Raw genomic sequence first — 17720 nt, forward strand, 5'->3', positions numbered from 1 at the left:
CTGCAAATGTTATGAAATTTAAGGTTAAAGGCATTTTCAAGAAATAGAAATCAAATTGGGCAGAAGTTCTTTGTAGAATAATCTGTATTTGACAATAACAAAGTATACACCTCTTGAAGAAAAATAAAAATAAAAATAAAAATAAAAAACAGCAAAGAGGAGCAATTGGTTTGTACTAATTATTAATTTCTTGGAAAAAAAAAAAAATGCAACGACATCATAAACTGTCAGCCCAGCATACAGGGCAGCCTGATTTTTCTGTAAAGTCCATGAACATGTTTCATTATGTTAGTATCAGTCCAAATAGCCAGTCATGCCCTAACGACTTTCTGGGGCACAACCAGTGGTTTTCACCCAATAAAGATCAGAGGGCTGATAAGTGCCAACAGCGTAGTTGTGCTGCAGGAGAGAGAGGCCAGAATTGAGATTGAAAGTGTTAGGCAGTTTTCACAAGAATTTGCACAGGGTCAGCACAATATTAAATTCTAATATCAGTGGTGAGCAGAAGTCCAAAAGCAGAATGCTCTGAGATGGACGTTGACCAGGCTGTAGCTCCCTGGTGAAAAACGGAGTAGGGAAGAGATGATTCCCAGTACCACCATACAAAGAGGCACAAGTATGTCCCATCACAAGAGCAGGGATGAACAGCCAACCTCTAAGTCTGCATCTGCACGGGTAGGGAGGATGTCCACACTTCAAGGCTGATTTGAGAAGGTTCAGCTCCTGCAATATGACCACTGTTGGAGCAACTTAGCATTTTCCTCCCTTTCTAATTTCACTTTAAGAGTGGGAGATTCAACTGGACAGAAGAAACTCAGGGATGGGAATAAACGATGTGGAATTCTGAGACCTAGTGAAGGCTTTCTTGGAATCTGCTTAAACCAGAGACCAGACAGGAGACAGAAATGTGGACCTTTTATGGTGCCAAGTTAGAGTGCCTGGAGAACATCTAGCAGTGAGACAGGATCTGACAGTGAGACAGGATCACTAAAATGGCTGCTGTTGAAGAGGTATACTGCTCAAGGAGGAAATAAAAGTCATATTCTTAGAGCCAGAAAACAAATATATGAATTCAGAATGAAGTTGATGAGGAAAGATACGCTTATGAACAAGAGCTTAGTGGTGTGAGAAAAGATACAGTAAAGACAAAAAGGACTGTAAAAATGCTTTGAGTCATGGAAATGCATCCTTTACTAGGCAGAACATAGATATGAAGACTGCTTATTGTGGATTACAAATAAAGATAGGGCTGATGCAAAATGGTATCAACTTTGTTTTGTTTTGGATCACAATAACAAGAATACTAAGTAATGAATGATAGCTTGAAGTCAACTTCTAATTAGTTTGATGTCTGTTGGACTCAATGATCCTTATGGGTCAATTCCACCTCAGGATATTCTATCATTCTGTGAGATTAATTTCATCAACATTTCTGAGTCCACATTTCTGGCTTTCATAACATGGATAATAAAACTGAAAAGTGGATCAACGGATTGGGAACAATCAAAGAAAATCTTTTGGGTTTACACTGCTCATCAGTAACATTTTCAAGACATTTCTGCCAAATACACTTGGGACAAAGATTTATGGTTGGTGAGCATATATAGCTGAAGATCCTGCTTTAAAGATGAAAAGAGTCTGTACTTAAAATAGCTGTTCGTAGCTTGGAAAAAAAAAAATACCAACACTTTCCACTAACCAGGATACTGCGAAATTATTGAGATCTGCTTCACTTTTCTCTGAAGCAGACACTACTGGAAGTTTTGAGAGGGTAAAGTCTTACAGCTGTGGCATAGTAGTGGACATTGCAACACAGAAAAACTTCTGCATTCTCAGGAAAGTTGTATTTCACCCAAATAATGGGTTTCTGTACATGATCATAGAATGGCATGGAGGTGCCACCCATCTTGAAGAAAACAGTCTTTCTATGATTAGTTAGCTGTCTCCTGCCCAAGGAAAAGAAGCTCTGTCAACAGCTGACAAATATTTTTCAAACTTATTTGGAAAAATCACCAATGAGATTTACTAAACTCCTAGCACAATAACTAGTGTTTCCTTATCCTCACGAGATGGCGTATTTACAAAATAAAAATCAAATACAGCTTCCAGCTACTTCCTTGGTAATATTTTCATGCTTTGTTGTAACACAAAGCACAGTCGCTGAAAATTAGATGGGTAATTTTTAGTCTGAACCATGCTGTTGATAAGAACAAAAAAGTATAGGTGAAGTTTTTCATGAGATTGCTTAACATGAGGACTTCTGAACTTCTCTCTTGATTTATTAAAGCTCTGTTCCACTTGAATCTCTGATATATGGAATTTCAAGAAGAATGATGTCTCCAGGAGGATGCAAAGGCGAGGTGAATTTTTGATGGGAAGTTAATATCAGCAATGAAATAGGGCAGCTTCTGCTGTTTCATAACATAAACCTTCCTGAGAGGCTGAGTAGGCTTTGCATCTCCTTAATGAAGATACATTTTTTCAATTTAAAATCTTATGCAAGTGAAATACTGCTTTCACTGATGATCACAGATGGAAATCAATTCAGTATTACATGTTCTGAAATAGATCCCATAAATTGTCTCCACTCCTTGATTTCAATAAAAGCCTGACAACCCACACAGCTGAGGCTCTGTCTCTCTATTTGGACAGCAGATGGTATTCTGACTACCAGCTTATAAACAGAGTAGGTGAGCTGGAAGCAAGGATAAGCCTGAGAGAGATCTACAAACATCTGATTAATATGAAATTAACATTTCTTTCTTCATAGCATCTGATTTTCAGAAGCTCTTGAGAATTTAGTGTTCAAATCTCTGAGATCCATGATATACTGTACTATACAAGGTCATTCATGTCACAGAAAACTTTATGGGCAACAGCTCTCACTGTCAGAGGGCATTCAATATGTGCAGACACGGGGTATTTCACAGGCTGAAAACTACATTTGTTTTTGGCTGTAACGCTGCAGGCCTAGTCTCACAAACTGCTGGGAGCACAATTTATCTTACTTGCACTGAATGATTCATGGGAAAGTACAGGAAAGGTGAGTCCTCTGTCTCAGGGAGGGAAACTGATGTGGTGAAATTAAGGCGTTAGCACTGGACCAGAGGCTGATTCTGCTGGAGTGATGACAGCAGCTCAGTGGCTGCTGGAAAAGCGTTCACTGCACTATACCTTGCAAGGCTCATTTCCCCTGACTTTGAACGTAGGGGCAGTGAAAACTGGTACCAGCATGCATAGCTCATAAAGAAATCACTCTTAGCTGGAAAGTGAACCAGCCTCTTGGGCCTGCAAAGCTGGGCTATGTGTACGCAGACTGCCCTTTAACCTCTATGTCTTACTGTACCAGTGATACACCATTGCCCATTTTGTGGTTGAAGTTTATCAACTTTCAGGTCCACAGTAACATTTCTGCCCTCAAAACAGCCTCCATAGGAAAAATAAACATTTATTTGTATAGCCATGCAGACACCAGTCACTGGATACCAAGTTTCTCATCTGGGGAGGTCTACAGCTTTAACTCTGCTGCATCCAAGCTAAAAAACCTGACAAGATATAAACTCCTAGTACAGCTAGAATCTCCTTCAAAATTCTCTCCTCCCAGGGCAATGATGAAAGATGCTAGAGTAGGTGATGAGGAAGCAGATGCCCTGCCAACTTATTCTCCTAGTGGGTAATAACAAACAAGAAGATTTGGGTGATGCACAACCATGCTTAGCGACCCTGACCCTCTCTTGCCCTCTCTTGCTCTACAGTCCAAGGACATATCTTGAGAAACATCAAAGTGTTCAAAGGAGGAGAAGCAACTCAGTCTCAGGTTTTCATTAAGCTTTGCAAAGGACAGACACTGAAAGCTGGCCTACTATATGCCTATGAAAACGCTTGCTGTTCTCTCCTCAAATTAAGCTAACAAAAATTATTCATATAGCAAACAGAGCCAGATCTCAGATAAGATAGATTTATATATATATATATATAATATATATTTATATATATATATATATATATTTTTTTTTTTTTAGAAGATACAAGGGTTTTTTTTTAAGACTTACAAATAATTTTGTGGGCTTACTCCAAGCCCCCAGATCTGATTTGGTAAGATCACTCTCATCTTGGAGGAGAATATGGATTAGTGTTGAGGGCAGCTGGGCTCAGGTAAGGGGACATCTGGACAGCCAGAGCCTGCTGGAAGTCCCTATGAATCTAGTAGAGCATGGGAAGCTCTAGTAGAACATGGGAAGTTCTCAGGAAGCAGAGTCAAAGAGGACAAAAGATGTGCAGTACACAAATATGCCTAACGTTAATTACTGAAGGTTTTCATTCCCATACTAGTGGAAGAATAACAGCCCTAATTTTGACAGTGAGCTTTTTAGAATTAAGTGGAAGAAGCTGCACAGATATCAAAGGAAAAAAACTCACCTATAATCATTAGACAACACTGATTGCAAAGGAAATCCTGTGTGTGTATCTGTGGATGGATGAATGCATGTCTATCTACAAACACATTGATTGAGTTGTTCATGTATTATGACTTCTCAATTAAGTAAAAATAGATGTGGCAATAAACTGTGGGGGAGCTGTATCCACACCATTCAGTGTCTGTGAAAATATGTTTTCCTTTGGCTTCAATGTACACAATCTGCAGCCATGTTTGGTACCCAGAGTAGACAGTAAATGATGTCTTCGATTTTTTTTACTTTGATATAATAATTTTGGAGTACACAACCATTTGCTCCTCTTTCTTTTCCAGTGCAAAGATAATCACGGGCTTATCGGTGTAGGAGAAAGTTCTCAAGCGGCTCAGGCAGGTGCAGCTTATGGATCGCATATAGGCACGATCGACCCAGTTGCTTTCTGATACACAATCGGCACAGCTGGGCAAGGCTGGCAGGGCCTGGAAGACAAGAAAAAAAACAAAAGAGCAAGCACCCTCATCCCCAGTATAAGTCAGAAGGTAACAAACAGCAGCAAGGTTTGAAAATCAAATTGAGAACTGCACAACAACTTTCTGAAAGTTAAGGAGAGCAACATACACTGCTGACCTATTTTGCCAAAACTGATTCAGCAGCTCGAAACCTATGAACACTAAAAGCATTTTTATGCATGCACAGCTAGGCTTTTCTGAATCTTCTCTTGAGCAAATACTAAAAGTTCCATATAGAATTTTGCACTAGAGACAGTGCCAGGACGTATAGCTCTTGTGCAGGGTTTGGCACTTCCTGAGCCATGAGGGAAATGTTGCACTCTGTGACAATATCTTATTATAAACTGGAGAGCCCACTGACAGCAAAGTTGTCCACAGACTCATTTTGTGGGTGTTTGCATGTCACCACAGAAGACCATGGTGCTGTCCCCAGTGGGGTGAACAGGATAGAGCTCCCAGCCCCAGAGGAGATTCACCAAAGTCTGCTTTTACTACAGGAAAATGGAGGCACCTAAGCTGGTTGCTAATTCCCCTCAGAGAATAAATTTATAGAAATTTGTAGAATTTGTAGAAGAGTACTTGAGCTATCATCACTGAAGGGAGAAAAGAAGCTATCACCTCCCACGACAATTAAGAAAATGGAAACATTTTATATTTCACATCAAATAATAGGTTGGAAGATGAACATTTAAAAGAAGACATGTAAATAATAAGCACGGAAGAAAAGTCAGGAGGAATAAAGAAAACTCTTGAAGGGAATTCCCTAGGGCTCTTCTTTCAAACAGAAGGACGTCGGAAAACACAGATGAGGTGAGGGAGTTGTAGATGTTGGATACAGAAAAGTGTCTGCAAGTAAGACTGAAGGAGTATATATAAGGTACAAAGAAATCTTCACTTCTGAGAAGGGAAGAGCCAGCAGTAATTGACAGACCCTGTGGCCCACCTGATTGTGAGGGAGGATGGGGGTACAACTTCAGAGTAAAAATCAAGCAGAGGTTCAGGAAGGGAGGAGATTTTTAATACTGGCATAGTTATTTATCTACAGAAGCTCTTAATTACACCAGGCAACTGAAGTGAGACACCTGCCTTTGCTCAGGCCTGAACACCTCAGACACAGGGATGGAAGTCACAAGAAGTGAGAAGCATTGAAGCAAATGTCCTCCAGAAGTCTTTGAACGTGACAATCATAGAACCTGAGGGAATGTTATGGAGCTGTGTCAGGGGACGGGCTGCTGGGGGTTAGGGAAAGGTTCTTCACCCAAGGGAGGTGGGCATGGCTCCAATTGTCAGAGGTCAAGGAATGTTTGGACAAAGCTCTCACACACAAGGTTTGAATTTGAGGTGGTCCTGTGTGGAGCTGGGAGTTGGAATAGATGATCCTTTGGGGTCTTGTCCAACTCACGTAATTCTACAACCTTTCTATGACATTCTGTGACAAATTAAATCACCATGTGTAATGTGGTGAAAGAGAGAGGGACAGAAGAATCTTGGACCAATGTTTCACTTCCTCCATAAAACTCACCTGCATGCAGAGGCCAACACAAAGCTTATACACCCCACTGACATTAATTACCATTCAAGAGCTCTTAGGCTTTCTATGCACATTGTATTGCTCACCACAGGCAGGGAGTGAGCTGTGACCAGGAAGGCAGAAGCCTGGGGCACAGACCAGCTAGCAGGAGACAAGTGAGCTAGGAAACATGGAGATTAGAGGACAGGGGGAATTAACAAAGCATGTCTCTTCTCCAGGGATGGAGATGCGCAAAGTTTTGGTTATATGGGGCAGAAGTGAAAATAGCATAAGAAGTGTTAGATTTATTTCTGCTTAGAAGTTTATTCAATTAGATTGGGAAGATAACTAGAAATATTGGAGAGCCTGCATGTCAGCTGCAAAGGGTATTACTGGTTTCTGCTTGGATCGCAGTCCCATAAACACACATTTGTTGGCATTTTTTTGGTTTTGTTTTGTTTTTGTTTTTTCCAGGAAGAAGGTCATTGCGCCACAGTACTTATCTGAACATAAGATACTAAAATAGCTGTGATAATATCTGTGAGTAAACTCTCATGGCAGTTTTCAATCCTCAGTCCTTAGAGTCTTGGCTCGTAAATAATTTACCTTCAATAAATGGAAAACAAAGGCACAGAATAACTAGCCAATTTGCTCGCTAAAACTCTAATTTGGCAGCAGCTCTGGCAAGAAAACAGATTGCTTGCTCATTTCTGTGTAGCGTGATACAGGCTTGAAATCAAAAGAGAACTTACAGACAAGATTAAGTTCATTAAGAAAACGGCTTTAGGTAAAAAATTAATACTGTTCTACTTTGAAACGACAAAGGGGAAAAGGCAAAGGGGAAAAGGCAAAAGAAACCTTTACCTTCACAAAGTAGAAGTGCCTGCTCCACTTTGCTGTTGGGTATGGCAAGGTCCAGGGCACATTTGAGTTCAGCATTTCTGCATTTCAGGTTAGCACCATAGTCTGCCAGCAAGACAACTATCTCTGCACTGGATTTCCTTGCTGCTGCATGGAGAGGAGTGTCTAGTAGCTTCCCTGCATTGACATTGGCTCCTTGGGAGAAGAAGAATGCAGGGTTGGTGCAAGGAAAAAGCAAGAAATATCTGACTTTGCACTACACAGATTGGATATCCACTGGTAGCCTCAATAAATGAAGGGGATGAGTGGCACCCAGGCCTCTGTGACAACTCTGTGACATCAGTGCAAAACTCAGATCAAATATTCTCTGTATAAGTGTCTACTGGTCCACTGAGTCCTCTCTACAACAGGCGAAGCTGGTCAACCACTGCAGTTCTTAGACTGTCAACCCAATAGATGATCATAGAATCATAGAATCATAGAATCATAGAATCATAGAATCATAGAATCATAGAATCATAGAATCATAGAATGGCCTGGGTTGAAAAGGACCACAACGATCATTTAGTCTCAACATACCTGCTATGTGCATGGTTGCAAACCACTAGACCAGGCTGCCCAGAGCCACATCCAGCCTGGCCTTGAATGATCACTGATCAAAACCTATGACAAATTTGTTAGTATTAAACAATCTATCTTAGACTATGTTATTTTAGTTAGAGGGAGGAAAACACCCTTTAGGTGCCTGTAATAACTTCGAGAGCACAGCTAGCAAAATGGTTGCCCTGAGCTAGCCATGTGCAGCAGAGCCGTACTTCCAGCAAGCGTCAACAGTAGAAATTTACACTATCTTATATATTGTGTCTGGGCTTACAGAGATTATTTTTTCAAGCATCTTTACTGCTGTTTTCATCATTAGCTGAGAAGAAAATGAGGTTAATGCTTAGCATGGCAGTTTAATTTTTCATAATCAAAAGACTTGATTTTGGTCATCAATAATAGCTGATATTTTCTGTTTCCTGCCATTGTTTTAGAAAACTCCGGTTTACTTCCACATACAAATGGTCTCAGGTAGATCTCTGTAATTAGAATTTTCCAGTAGGGAGATTCTAATTTCATAGAATCATAAAGATTGGAGAACCCCACTAAAATACTTAAGTCCAACTGTCAGCCCATCCTCACCATGCCCACTAACCATATCCCTCAGCGCTACATCTATACGGTTCTTCAACATCTCCCAGGATGGTGATTCCACCACCTCCCTGGATGTGTATTCTTCATGAATACAAGTGAAATTTTAATTATCTCACAGATTCAAGCTGTCCAAAAATCTCTTGCAGAAATCCTTCAAAATGTTTATGACATAGGAGTAACTTGGATGGAATTGGGATGGCTTACACTACCCTAGCTCTCCCCCAGCTCCTTCTCTGGACGTACCAAGTTCCAACAGCTTCTTGACACAGTCTGTCCTCTGGTACATGCAAGCAACATACAGCAGGGTCCCATAGTGCACGTCTTCTTCATCAATGTCAACTCCATGAGCCAGAAGAACTTCCATGCACTCTCGGTGTCCTGTGCAGCAAAAGAGAACTATCACTTAATTGCAGTGACACAGTGCAGAATACACCCAAGTACAATCAATGAGGCATAAGAGCTGGGAGTAAGCCAAGCACATTTATCTGTGTTGTATAAGTTTTTTTGGGGGGAAGTAAATGTTTTGAAGCCAATAAGAGATGCACTGCACACTTAGTTGCTGTTAGCTTCACTCACAGACTGTTACCTCTCTTGACTGCCTCATGAATGGGTGAAGCAAGGTGGTTCCCGACCTGTGGCTTGGCTCCAAATTCAAGCAGCATGTTTACACAAGCCACAGAGCCACTGCAACAGGCATTAAAGAGAGGAGTGATCCCATCAATGGTGACTGCGTTGACCTGAAACAGCAGGACATGCTCAGAACAATCCAGTATAAGAGCAGCGCCCTTACAGCATGCGTCATGTGCTCAACTAGAATGCTTGTCGTTTAATGTCAGAGTTGATTTGGTTTGCAGCTTTCAAAGTGTGAGACAACACATATAACATTCTCCTTTGAGCTCTGCTCTCTTTCCCAGGCACTTAGTGCCATAAGGCCACATCATTGCTTGTTATGAGTGACCCTCCTAGGGTTGCTCAGAAAATGCAGATTATTTCTTTTTAATGCAGAAAACCTGAGTATTGCCTATTTTATACCAGCCTAAGTCCATTACATGCTCAGACAACTCTGATATTTAAATGAAAATATAGTTCACGTTTAATACATTCATCTGAAAACACATTTCCAGCAAAGGACATATTCACAGAAACACTGTCATAATCCCAAACAGAAAAAGAGGTCAAAATGGTTTGTGTTTATGCACATATGTAAGACAGAAAGCATTTCCTTCCTTGACATCCAATATAGATACCTGGCAAGAGCCATCATCTGTGGTTCTCCACTGGGAGAGCATAGTCCTGTGTTGTGCTGTGCTGCAGCAGCTGTAAGGTCTAACTGCCTAGCAAACACTCAGAGACAATTTATGCAGCAAATCTGCATTCCCTTATTTATTATTATTATTATTATTATTATTATTCTGCAAGATGAACAAAGAACAATGGGTTCTGCAAGCATACAGCACAACATACAGAGATGGGAGATAAAGGGCTAGAGTTAGGCTCTGCCCACAGCCTGTAGTGTCGCCTGGGGTTGTTGTGGCCAAAGTGCACTAGGTCTTGTTGAACTTAAAGGCAAGCATCAAATTGGAACATGAAAACCAAAAGACTTTATGTACCACGAACAGGTTGTTTTTCATAGGTCAGCAACAGACAGTTCAGAGATGATTCTTCTAATTAAGAAAAGGTAGTGCCACCTTCTAATTAAGAAAAGGTATTGCCACTTGTATAACAAAATCAAGTAAAATTGAGCAGAAAGTTTCTTCTTCATCTTTCAATGAGACTGAAATTGGTTGTACAGTATAGGAAGTTAATTAATATATTTTCTTCTGCAAGATAGCCTGATTTCCAGTTTTAGTGTTGCTCAGTTTCTTGCCATGTGAACAGTGCTTGAAAAGTGTGTAACCCAGCTGAATGAAACATGCTCTCATATATATCATCCTACTTGGGTATCTCAGTTTTTAATGTGTATCCTACCTGAGATCCAGCTGGGGAAGTTATTTCAATAATGGATAAGCTGTCTCATTTATTTAAGCACATCTATTTTTACTTACATGACATTCCCAAAATATTCCTCAGAAAACCAGAGGCAATTTTAATGATGACTATGGGGGAAAACAAAACAAAACAAAACAAAAACCCGTATATAATTTTCCCTGGGGTGATTGCCACCAGCCCAGGACTCACGTGTGCGCCGTTCTCCAGCAGCAGCTTTGCACAGGCCACATGGCCACCCAGACAGGCTTCATGAAGAGCTGAGACTCGATCTGTTGTTACCAGGTTCACATTGAAACCCTGCAAGGTAGAGTATGGGGCATGAGGAGAGAGCCTGGCCAAACTCCGTAGCAATCCTGGGGCACCAGCAGTGATTTGGCCCCGGACAGAGAGGTAGGTAGTGGCTAGGGATGCATGTGGGTCCTGTTACTGCTGTCTGCTGCTTGTCCCCGGTGTTGTAGCTGGTAATGGTTATAGTTCAGAATTCGGTTGGACCCTTGGGCTCCATCATTTTGGGGAAACAGGCACCCTTAGGATCTGATTTCGCTTATCTCAAAGTAGTTTTCGGTTAGGTGGGTTCCATGCTAAAAATACATACACTGACTATATTGAGTTCCCAGTGTAGTTCACAGAATCATACAATTGTAGAATGCTAAAATCATAGATTGGTTGGGTTGGAAGGGGTTTTACACTGGAAGAAAAGAATTGGAGTCACAATGCTTCATTATCAGCATTTCCCACAAATGACGGTTCTTGTATGTCTTCCCACAGAAACAGACACCAGGTCTATTCACAAGAAACCAAGAAGCTGCCATGTGTGCTGTCCCCAAAATGCAGCTGAATCTCCTCGCGATATTTCACAGCTGCATGTGAGAACGGGCCTTGAAGTAGGACTGAGTGTCTTCCGCTGTAAGACCATTTCCCTTCTGTTCACTGTGCTATAGAGCTGGCAGCTCACGAGATGGCAGCAGTGCACTGTTTAGTACGCAGCTATAAAGGCTTTCAGTAGACATTAATATCAGTGAGCAACATAACACTGTAAAAGTCACCAACCCTGCTGCAATAAGCATTAAAAACAACCACTGTAATCAGTTCAAGATAGAAATGTAGTGATTGGAAAACAATCATTTTTTCAGCAGTGTGAAAGCACTGTTCATGTGAAGGCTGTAGATAAATTTTTCCTGCATATTACATCAATGCATAAGAGCAGATAAAATCTTTTTTAAAATGTTGAGACTATTCCATTTTATAATTATATAGATATTTTATGCTTACTGATGAGTACACTCCTTCAAGAGAGATTTTTTCTAGAGGCTCCTGATAAGAATAGAGCTATTCTTATTAATTATTCAGACATAAATTTAACAAATTAAAATAATTCCTTGCAAATGAATTGAATAAGTACTGATATCTTGGATAAAATAGCTGTCCCCTCCATTACTAAATGGAGACCAAGTTATAGATCTTTCTATAGCTATCTGCAAAATAATGTTGGCATTAAGCTTGTTCTCATGTGAGTATACATTCTTACTAGTATATCTCAAAAACAAGATGCTACTTTCAGTGCTAGATCAAGCCTTGCTGAGTCCTTGAGCTTTCTTAAAACTTCAGCGCTCCATCTCCTCAAAGGCACAAACAGCTCCTAATGTTAATCCCTTGGAGAGCAGAAGCCTTTCTGACTATCTAAAGAACTGTAATCCAAAGGTAGAGATTTTGAGTGTCCCATACATACCCTAAATTATAGCTCTCCATTTCATTTTAGGCTAATAGCATAGCTATTAGGCAATATCTATGGTACTCCGTGAAGAACTTTACCCTACTAGTGACTCATCTCCATTTCAGACTCCATAGACATTACTGCATCTATCTCATTCCACCAGCAAGGACCCTCATTCTTCGTTCCTAAAATTAATGTCTTTGGGAACAGAACAAAGGGTAGATTAAATAAAAAATGTATAGCAGTAACATCTGGCAGTCCTCCTATGTATAACCATAACTAGTGAAGAACAGAGGCCTCCACTGTTAAACCACAACACCAGGTGTCTGCCATGACCAGGATGGTGTAAAGACAGAACAGATGAAGATAGAAGGGATCTACCACTTCTTATTGTATAAAATGGCTTTACAAAGGGAACTAGATGAGTGAGAGCATTGGGAAATCAGCAACAGGTGGAGGAAATTACTCACTTTTGCCAGACTAGGGACCTGGGTTTGAATAAGGGTGATAAGGAGAAAAAATGGCAAAGCACAACTGTGACCTCCTTACAGCTGTTTATATTCTTACCATACTTCTTATCCTTTCTCGTAAGTTCTTTCCTCCTCTCTTTGTTTTGTCTGAACTTGTGGTTGCTGTTGGAACAGAGTTTGAGGCCGACAGATCTCCTTTTAGATATGTTATGATTATGATAGTTGTTTTATAAAGCAATGCATATTTTTACAGATTTCTATTGTTGGTTTGTTGGTGTTGTTTTTGTTGTGTTTTTTTTTTTTTTCTCCTTCAAATGGATGATGTATACATTATTCTTGTTCTCCCCAAGCCCAGTTTGCACAATTTATCATTGAAAAAAGAGCACGAGCATCATTGTTTATCATACAGCTACAAGCAATAGCAGTCTTTGTCCTGGGCTTGTCCTCAGCATCTTAACTAAGTAGCAAATCCATGTCCAAGGGCGTGCATGGGGGTATATTATTTATATGACTGTATTTCTTATGCCTGCTGCAGACTGTTACCAGCTTACTGACTCAGATACAATTCAATAGAAACCATGCTGCTTCCCAACCCTGCAGGCTTTTACCTGTGCAATCAAGGTTTTCAAAGACAGGAGGCGTCCTTGGAAGGCAGCATCATGCAGAGGGGATCTGTCCGCCCAGCTGCCTAAAACAGCAAATTCATAAAAGTTAATTCAGCTATGCAACAGGTATTTCCCCTGGGAGGATGAGGGAAGTGCAGTGATATGGAAATGCAAAATGGGTTTCAAATCAATGTAGTGTTAGCAGCGAAACTGTAGATAAATTGATTTCAGCAGAGCAGCTGAAGGCTCAGGGAGGTTGGCCACTCGGTAAGGCGCCTCAACACCAGCTTTGAAAAATAGCTAAGAACACACTTCAGCAAAGATCACAGTTTTAATGCTGCTGGAGACTCAACCAAAGCCCTGCAGCACTCATGTTGTAAAAGATATCAGCTTCTGTCTGTTCTAGAGAGCTTTTGTCACAAGTCATATTCCAGTGCCCTTCACTTTATTAAGGGTTTCATAGCAGAGAGACACTGGGACGCTCTGTCCATCAAATGAATTCTAGCATGATTCTATCTGCCTTATTTCACAAATTGACAATTTCACAAATGACTTCTCTAGCTCAGACAGGTAGGTAACAAGTTTCATCCTCCTCCTCACTGAAAGTTTTCAGAACAGACATGAAAAAAATAGATCCTGCCCAAGCTTTCATTTTCTTTTCTCTTTTCTGATTTCCTGAATCATTTTAAGCTGTTGAACTGTGAAGAATTCTTCTTGCAGGTTTCTTCTTTTCCTTACTCTAATCTATTTATGTGCCACGAAATAAGTCTGTCTAGCTGCTACCTATACTTGTAGCCAGCTCAGATGGAGTGCATTTAACCTGCCAGAGAACAGAAACAATACCAGTGTTTGCATTTGTGCTCTATTGTACAATAGCCCCACAAGCATAGTGCTTGAAATCCACATCCCATTAATTATTTTCACTACACAGCACAACAGGGAGAAAGGAAAAGGTGATATATCTCCATTCCGGATGTTACTTGAGGCAAAGAAATCTCAATGAGAGGCATGTGAACGTCCCTAGGGATTTCAGACCAAGGACAGATAGTACACCAGAGACTGCCAAAGAGTTGCAGGAGGAGGAGAGGAGGTTGACCTAAAAGGCCTATATCACCCTCTGGTTTAAAGCCAGCATTGCTTTAAGGAGTTTCCAGCAGCCCTTAGCATTCTTGTAGTGTGTTTTCATTACCTTAGTACTTCACCTTGTGGTGGCGTTACAGTTTTAAATAGTGTTTTCACTTTTCTCTCCATTTACTTAAGGAGCTGTCCCTGGGCTCCAACAGCAGGAGGATGGTGTAGAAGGACAGCCAGCACAGTGTGCAGCCAGGCTCCTGAGGGCCAAGTAGGACTCACTAAGCAAAATGATGGAAACAGGTAGAGATGGAGAAAGATTTGAATGAAAACATCCAAAAAATCCCAGCTCCCTCCTCATGCTGGTGTCTGAAATAGGCAAGCTCAGTTCAGAAAGTTAGAAGGCTAATGACAAAAAGTAGGGGCCTCGTCCACCGGCAGAGTTCAGAGGTAACTGAACTGAATAAGCTTCATTGCCTTATTAAAACTCCTATGCATATTGTAGAGCATGTGTAAGCGCTTTTCACATGCATTGTGAAGGCATGTGTATGCACACACATGCTTCATGAGAACACATGCTGTTGCATACTTCCATGCTAGCCACAGCAACCTACCTCCCTGAAATGTGTGGCAAATATAGTTCCCATACAGAGCACTTCTTCCCTCCAGGGCTGTAAGTGACATGTTGGAAAGCACTGTCTTTTCTAAGTCAAGGATAACTTATCTTTAAGTTAAGTTTGGGAGCACTTCTGTTGCACCACACTGCAAAGAGAAGTCGCTGTGAAACTCTGCCTGTAACCCAATCCAGTGCCCCAGCAACAGTGTCACGTGGTCCTATATTTTGAAAGATTATCCTTAATGGCTTTTGCAAATGGCAACTTGCAGATAAAAATATGTTGTAGTCTGCTCAATTTCAAGACACTTTGCTAAGAACCTGTACAAAGGGAAAGCTGGTGTTTGTCAACATCTGACTGCAATTGTATGAATGCACCAGGAAAAAACAGTGGCAGCAATAAATAATTGGACTTACACTCTAGAGAATAAGTTAATAACCCAGAGACGGACATTCCAGAGTATAAATGCTCTGTAAGAAATGTTCTGCTGCCATATTTCTCTTGGACAGCGGTGCTTTAGGTGACCATCTTGCACCACAGACAATCCCACTGACTTTCCTGTACCTGTTCGTGGCAGCTCAGTTCATCAGGAAGCAAGTGTCCAAAACTGAGTCACATAAAGGCCTGAAATGTCACAATGCTGAAAGAAATCTTTAGGCTGGAAAACATGCTTTCATTAGTAGTAAATTTAAAATACTGTGTCATTTTAATCTGGTATTTGCATTTCCAGTACTTCTAATATCTATATGTTATTTTATATAGACACATGCACAAGAGTGATGCAATGGAGGTAAAACCACTTGGGGAAAAAAAGAAACCCAAAAATATGAAATGACCAGCTAAGTGGCATAGTAAGTACAACATATTCCTGCAACATATTATTTTCAGAACCATTTCAGATTTATTCATTTTTATGGCCTGACTTGTTGACATAAATTCACAAAATAATTAGTTATAACCTCCTGGAGCTTTCTTTCAGGAAATCAACACAACAAAAGTTTTCCCTAAATATTCTGTCGGTAAACATAACAAAGCCATCCGTAACCCCAAACCAAAGAATGCCATGCTTCCTAGAACAATCTTTTTATCTACTGTAGTGCCTTGAGCAAATGTTGTCCTCATTCGAGCTGGGTAGCTGTTGCAGTCTCAAATTTTGCACACCTATCACATGCCAACACATACCAACACTGCAAAGACCTCAGAAGTGAAAGGCACGTCAGGTTAAAACATTCACCCTATGCACTTAGCAACAAACTCTTTGTTTTATGGAATCTCAATGACCTAAATCCCAAAGTTATAAATATGTAGCAAATAGACGTCTGTCTGTTAAGAATGTCTATGTTTTTACTTTACCTGGGACTATTCCATAGATCTCTTCTGCTATCCTGGCAGCCTCTTTTCTGTTGCCTTTAACAATATAGAAATGAGTCAGCAGAGCCAAGGAAATCTTAATTAAAAGTTTGAAGCAAAACAAAGCAAAAATGGCAAAATAAATGTTAGTGAAAGCCTGGAGTATAGAACTGCCCTCCATTTTGCTTTGAATAGTTTCTCAGGTCTGCTAAGTTGCAGCAGGCTATTATCGGTATCAAATGTCATCTATTTTAAACCCTCCAGAACTTGCTGTTCCTCCATTACCAAAAATACATTGGTTTTCATTTGGTGCAGCTATTTGATACTAAGTAACAATACCAAGTATAAAATAGTCTGAAAATCCCACAACATGCAGGAAACAAATGGAATATTTGAATACTTTTCAGATAGAAACTCTCCATACCACTGAAAGCCTACAAATCCATAGTATATTTATCCTCTGACTCAAGAGTTGGATTAACAAAGGCTGCATAGGTAAAGTTGCAGAAGTAGTACAGAGATACTGCAAGAAGATTACTCTTCTGTCTTTCTCATCTTGGTAATAGGCCTTGCTGGTACTCACAGACAGAACAAGGCAAGTGTATTAAAGAAAAGCATTACCATGAAAGAAAGAAATAAAACCATGTATTTTTCAAAGCCAGGACTGAGAAATCAAAGTTATTCTATGAGTAAAAATATATTAAGTGTGAAATCAAAAACACATAATAACAGACTAGTATTTTCCATCATTTGGATAAAGAATGGTGTTCATTATTATCCCTTGCAACCAGCATTTTAGTCTTTCAAAAGAATAGGAACTTTTTTACATTATCTGTCATTGATTCCAAGGTATATTATTTGAAACTTAAGATGCACCCTTTAATTTCCTTTTTTTATTTCTGAAAACAAATGGCTTCTACAGACAACAGACAAAGTATCTTTCTCTGCATGCAATTAACTGAATTTCTGTGGGATGGCCCATTTCCTTTTCATTTAAATATTTATTTATCACTATTTCCCTATAGGTACAGTTAGAGGGAGATTTTTAATTCTTTTTTTTCTTTTGGATCCTCTCTTTTCTCAGGTTCTTGCACCCTTAAACTCAAACACCTGTGAAGGGAAAGAGTGAGACATCCCAAAGAGTTAGTGGATATGCAGAATGAAATTTTAAAGCAAATTATTTCCCTGGACACTTAAGATTCAATTTGTTTTATAGCAAAATTGCTTAGTTAGTACTACACCACTCTGCCCTTCCAGTGCACCAGGACTTAGTGTATGCATGGACTTGTTGGAAAAAACACAGCAAAGTGTTGATTTTTTGTTTGTTTTTCATTTTTTCCAAGTGAAACTATTTTTCGAAGATGCCATGTTAAACTAAGATATTACATTTTTATCAGCACCTTAACACTTCACATAAA

At 40.0% G+C, this 17720-nt stretch overlaps 1 protein-coding gene across 3 annotated transcripts; it reads right to left on the minus strand.

The window, feature by feature from the left end:
* Positions 1–971: 971 nt before the first annotated feature.
* On the minus strand, positions 972–16521 carry ASB11 (ankyrin repeat and SOCS box containing 11). 3 transcript variants are annotated; one of them, XM_052674117.1, is made up of 7 exons: positions 16306–16521; positions 13271–13350; positions 10668–10775; positions 9076–9226; positions 8733–8867; positions 7299–7490; positions 972–4894 (listed from the first exon to the last, which is right to left on the minus strand). In XM_052674117.1, exons 1-7 carry the CDS (start codon positions 16481–16483, stop codon positions 4770–4772), a joined length of 969 nt encoding a protein of 322 aa, XP_052530077.1. In that variant the 5' UTR covers positions 16484–16521; the 3' UTR covers positions 972–4769. The 3 variants fall into 3 exon arrangements, with proteins under 3 accessions (XP_052530077.1, XP_052530079.1, XP_052530078.1); XM_052674119.1 differs by lacking the exon at positions 16306–16521 and adding an exon at positions 14953–16279; XM_052674118.1 differs by having other exon boundaries at positions 4777–7490.
* Positions 16522–17720: the final 1199 nt, after the last annotated feature.

The sequence above is a fragment of the Tympanuchus pallidicinctus genome, unplaced genomic scaffold (genome assembly GCF_026119805.1).
Source record: "Tympanuchus pallidicinctus isolate F22 unplaced genomic scaffold, pur_lepc_1.0 scaffold14, whole genome shotgun sequence".
Lineage (NCBI taxonomy): Eukaryota > Metazoa > Chordata > Aves > Galliformes > Phasianidae > Tympanuchus > Tympanuchus pallidicinctus.